Below are 3751 nucleotides of genomic sequence, written 5' to 3'. Positions count from 1 at the left end.
TTCTATTCTATGACATGAATCTAGACAAAGCTGAAGCCATTAGGGGAAGTAATGCAATAAGACTGTCCAAGCCATCCTCGTTGTTATCGAGTCCATATTGTCAGATAGATTCTGAGGATGTTGACACTGCTTAATGTAATTGTTATATAGTTCTGTAACAAATTGAACACATGCTGTAAAAATTTTCTAATTATAATCCAGTTTATGGTGAAATTTCTTTCAATAATTAAACTCTGTCTGCTGTATTCAAAATGTATGAATTACAGGTACTATAATATGAAGGAAAACATCAAACCAAATATACACCCATAACCTGCCATTTTTTACACCCAAAGAAAGTTGAATATACACCAAAAAATCTATCCCCCCTGATGCTTTATCCCTAAAACCCTGAACCCTAAACACTTAAAACCATCTATATGCAAACTGTATTTTATAACATAAAACCCTTAAAACATTGTAAAAAAAAAACAAACAGTATTTTATAACATAAAAATAAGGTTCTGAAGTATATATATGTATATATATGTAAAATGTGAAATATAAGAAAATTCAGAAATACACCCAAACGAACAATGCTTTTACACCCATATTCTGTAACTATACACCCAAAGAGTTATCCGCTGCTGCTGGTACCCTGAACTGATAATTCATAACACGTGCTTGATATTGGCTAGAATTTGAATGCACCACTGATGCAGCATCAAAGAGGTTTAACTGAATATAACAAACTCACATATTAGCTAAACTATTAACGAGAAAATTAAACTCAATCACCACGTATTTAAAGAACATCACTTTTACCTCGTTTAAAGCTTTCATTTTCTTCTTCTTTGTGGTATTTGCAATCTGTTTGTCCAACTTTGAACCTAGCCTATTTTTTGGACGTCCTCTTGTTCGAATCCTTGGGAGGCTTTGAAGCTCGTTAACGGATTCCAAGTTGGCGTCTTCGTGAGATAAAGATGTGTCCTTCCTTTTGGCTTTCAATGATTCCATCTCAGCCATGATGTTATCGTACGCACGGTGCAGAATTGCAGTCAGCTCCTCCGATTCGGATGCAAATTTGCAAATATTTTGCGAACGAAAAACCAATTGGTCAAACCTCTTGCTTCTTGGCTCCAACAGTGGCTGCTCTTGATGTGTGTGTGTCGCCTCTTTACCTTCTTGCTCCATCGTTCCAGTATATATCTAGGTGACACTTGGCTTACTCGTTCAAAGCTTAACACGCTTAGTGTGTGACGGCACAATATCCCTCTCGACTCGAATAATAAGCATTGGCATTTTACCTCGGCTGCTACTGAGTCGTAAGTAACCACAAACTTGTTGAATATTGAGCTGAAAACTTGTTCTCCGACTTCGTATACTGAATAGCCTAGAGCGGAATTCTTTAATCTAGTAATGCAATTCGCCTTTCCTCTAAATTGTGCTTGGACTTCCCTAAACTTTTGATGAGTGTACACATCTTGAAACTGAGCTTCAATGGAGGATTTAGTTGCACACGGTATGACCGTATAAAAATCTGTAGCATCTGATTCTCTCTCTGCTTGCTCCCTGCTTCCGAGGCAATTATCGTATTGTTTGACGAATTGAATAAGCGAGCTGTTCTGGGTAATAAACTTGTTAAAAAATGAATGCATGCTCTCGCTCCTTTGTGTGCTTCTCATCCCTGCCCAGAAGTGGTGATCCAGATAGATTGGAACCCATATATGACGGTCTTCATAGAGATCTGCAGAATACACCCAAACACAGACTATAAATGCACCCAAAAAAAATTCAATTTACACCTCTGCTGCAGATTTTAAACAAACATTACCTGAAAGCCACTTGTTGTCCACAAGACCAAAATTCAACAGAAAATCATTCCAATTACTATCAAATGAGTCTTTACTATGAGAGTCCCAAACAACTTGGCTCATTTCTTGTTCAATTTCTGCATGTCCCTTGTACCCGTTTAATTTGCTTGGAATCTTCTTCATGATGTGCCAAATACGCCAACGGTGAATTGTTGTTGGCATACAAGCCTCTAAAGCCCTTTTCATTGATGCGCATTGATCGGTGAGAAACCCTTTCGGAGCATTTCCTCCCATGCAACGAAGCCAACATTGAAATAACCATTTGAATGATTCAATTTCTTCGTTTTTCATCAAAGAGCATTCGAGAAGTGTTGACTGACCGTGGTGATTCACCCCGACAAAAGAACCACAAACCAAATTATACCTGAAACAAATTACCATAGTGCAGAATGGAAAATCATTAGGTACACCCAACAAATGCTTTGTATACACCCAAAAACACCCAATATACACCTCTGCCGCGGATTCATAAAAATACATTAATTCAGCATCATAAACAGGGACAGTTTGTTACTTGTTTGTATTGTAGGTAGTGTCAAATGAAATAACATCTCCGAAATACTCAAAGGCAGCTCTGCTTCTTGCATCGGCCCAAAAACTCAGCTTAATTGATTGATCCTCCTCGAGTTCAAGCTCAAAAAAGAAATTCTGATTCTTCTCTTTCATTCTTAACAAATATTTCCCGAATTCCTTTGTATCTTCTTGTTCAGAAACATTCTGCACTTCTCTCGTAATGTAATTCCTCACATCCTTTTCAATAAAATTTAACTCGCGGTGACCCCCGGCAGCCGCAACAAATGATTGGTAAGTTTTGCTTGGTCTGATACCAGCCTCCTTGTTATTCTCTATTGTACAACGAATGGACATGCTTAGTTCCCTATGCTGTTTGAGCATCTCTGCTTTACTTGGACAGCAAGGGTGTGAATGATCCAGCACAACTTTTGAAATGATCCAAGCACCAACATCATTTAATGTGTGTATATAAATTCTTGTAAGACAGTTTAAACCGGCTGTCGGATTCGTCTTCTCAGTCGGAGATATTTTAGATTTCCATTTTTCCTCTCTGCTACATGTAATCAATTGATTCTTAATCTCGTTTCCCTTCCGATTTGTGCTCCGAACTCTTGTAGAAAAACCTGCAGCCTTGGCGTAGTTCCTGTAAAAATTTCCAGCATCTTCAAGGGTGGTAAAGGTCATTCCAACCTTCGGAACAAACTGGTCATCAACAACAGAGATAGGATGCAGAATACACCATGTCAAAAACTAAAAATACACCCAATAATTACTGATATAATACACCCGAAAGGCAACAACTCAACTAAAATGATAATAAAAGCCATAAACTGTAAATACACAGGCTGCAGAATACACCATGTCAAAAAATAAAAATACACCCAATCATGTCTGATATAATACACCCAAATGACACAACTCAGCTAAAATAACAAAAAAAAAAACCATAAACTGTAAATACACAGGCTGCAGAATACACCATGTCAAAAACTAAAAACACACCTAATCATGTCTGATATAATACACCCGAACGACAACAACTCAGCTAAAATAACAGAAAAAGCCATAAATTGTAAATACACCCACACTTCCCGCAAAAATTCACCCAAAAAGTTCTGATCTACACCCGAGCGTCTGCTATAAATTCCAGATAATTAATCAAAACTAATACATTAGATTCAATCCACAGATTTATGTTCACGCGTTAGTTTCACAGTCAATGTTCACGAATTATTCAGCTACACAATGCTATACAAATTACTGCAACAAAATTCAGAGTAATCGTATGTAAATCAAACCTCAGGAAGTTCGTTAGATTCAAATTCATAATCCACTTCGCCCTGATTCAGCTGACAATCTGAGGTTGAATCATCCATTATCTTCAA

The 3751-nt window shown here is 37.4% G+C and overlaps 2 protein-coding genes across 2 annotated transcripts; both read right to left on the bottom strand.

Moving 5' to 3' along the window:
* Window positions 1–499: 499 nt before the first annotated feature.
* Window positions 500–1726, bottom strand: LOC140182020 (uncharacterized). Its single transcript, XM_072228005.1, has 2 exons — window positions 805–1726; window positions 500–717 (listed from the first exon to the last, which is right to left on the bottom strand). Exons 1-2 carry the CDS (start codon window positions 1171–1173, stop codon window positions 601–603), a joined length of 486 nt encoding a protein of 161 aa, XP_072084106.1. The 5' UTR covers window positions 1174–1726; the 3' UTR covers window positions 500–600.
* Window positions 1727–2218: 492 nt separating this feature from the next.
* Window positions 2219–3751, bottom strand: LOC140182019 (protein FAR1-RELATED SEQUENCE 5-like). Its single transcript, XM_072228004.1, has 2 exons — window positions 3665–3751; window positions 2219–3068 (listed from the first exon to the last, which is right to left on the bottom strand). Exons 1-2 carry the CDS (start codon window positions 3740–3742, stop codon window positions 2364–2366), a joined length of 783 nt encoding a protein of 260 aa, XP_072084105.1. The 5' UTR covers window positions 3743–3751; the 3' UTR covers window positions 2219–2363.

The sequence above is a fragment of the Arachis hypogaea genome, chromosome 19 (assembly GCF_003086295.3).
Source record: "Arachis hypogaea cultivar Tifrunner chromosome 19, arahy.Tifrunner.gnm2.J5K5, whole genome shotgun sequence".
NCBI classification, from domain to species: domain Eukaryota; kingdom Viridiplantae; phylum Streptophyta; class Magnoliopsida; order Fabales; family Fabaceae; genus Arachis; species Arachis hypogaea.
Note: the sequence above shows the minus strand (reverse complement) of the source record. Positions and strands in the feature narration are given on the sequence as shown.

Excerpts from the sequence above, each read along its gene's own strand:
- LOC140182020 (XM_072228005.1), bottom strand. The coding sequence starts at position 1,173 with ATGGAGCAAGAAGGTAAAGAGGCGACACACACACATCAAGAGCAGCCA. Across the intron at positions 718-804 it reads AAATGAAAGCTTTAAACGAG|TTAAACCTCTTTGATGCTGC; the intron begins GTAAAAGTGATG and ends TGTTATATTCAG.
- LOC140182019 (XM_072228004.1), bottom strand. The coding sequence starts at position 3,742 with ATGGATGATTCAACCTCAGATTGTCAGCTGAATCAGGGCGAAGTGGAT. Across the intron at positions 3,069-3,664 it reads AATCTAACGAACTTCCTGAG|TTTGTTCCGAAGGTTGGAAT; the intron begins GTTTGATTTACA and ends GTTGATGACCAG.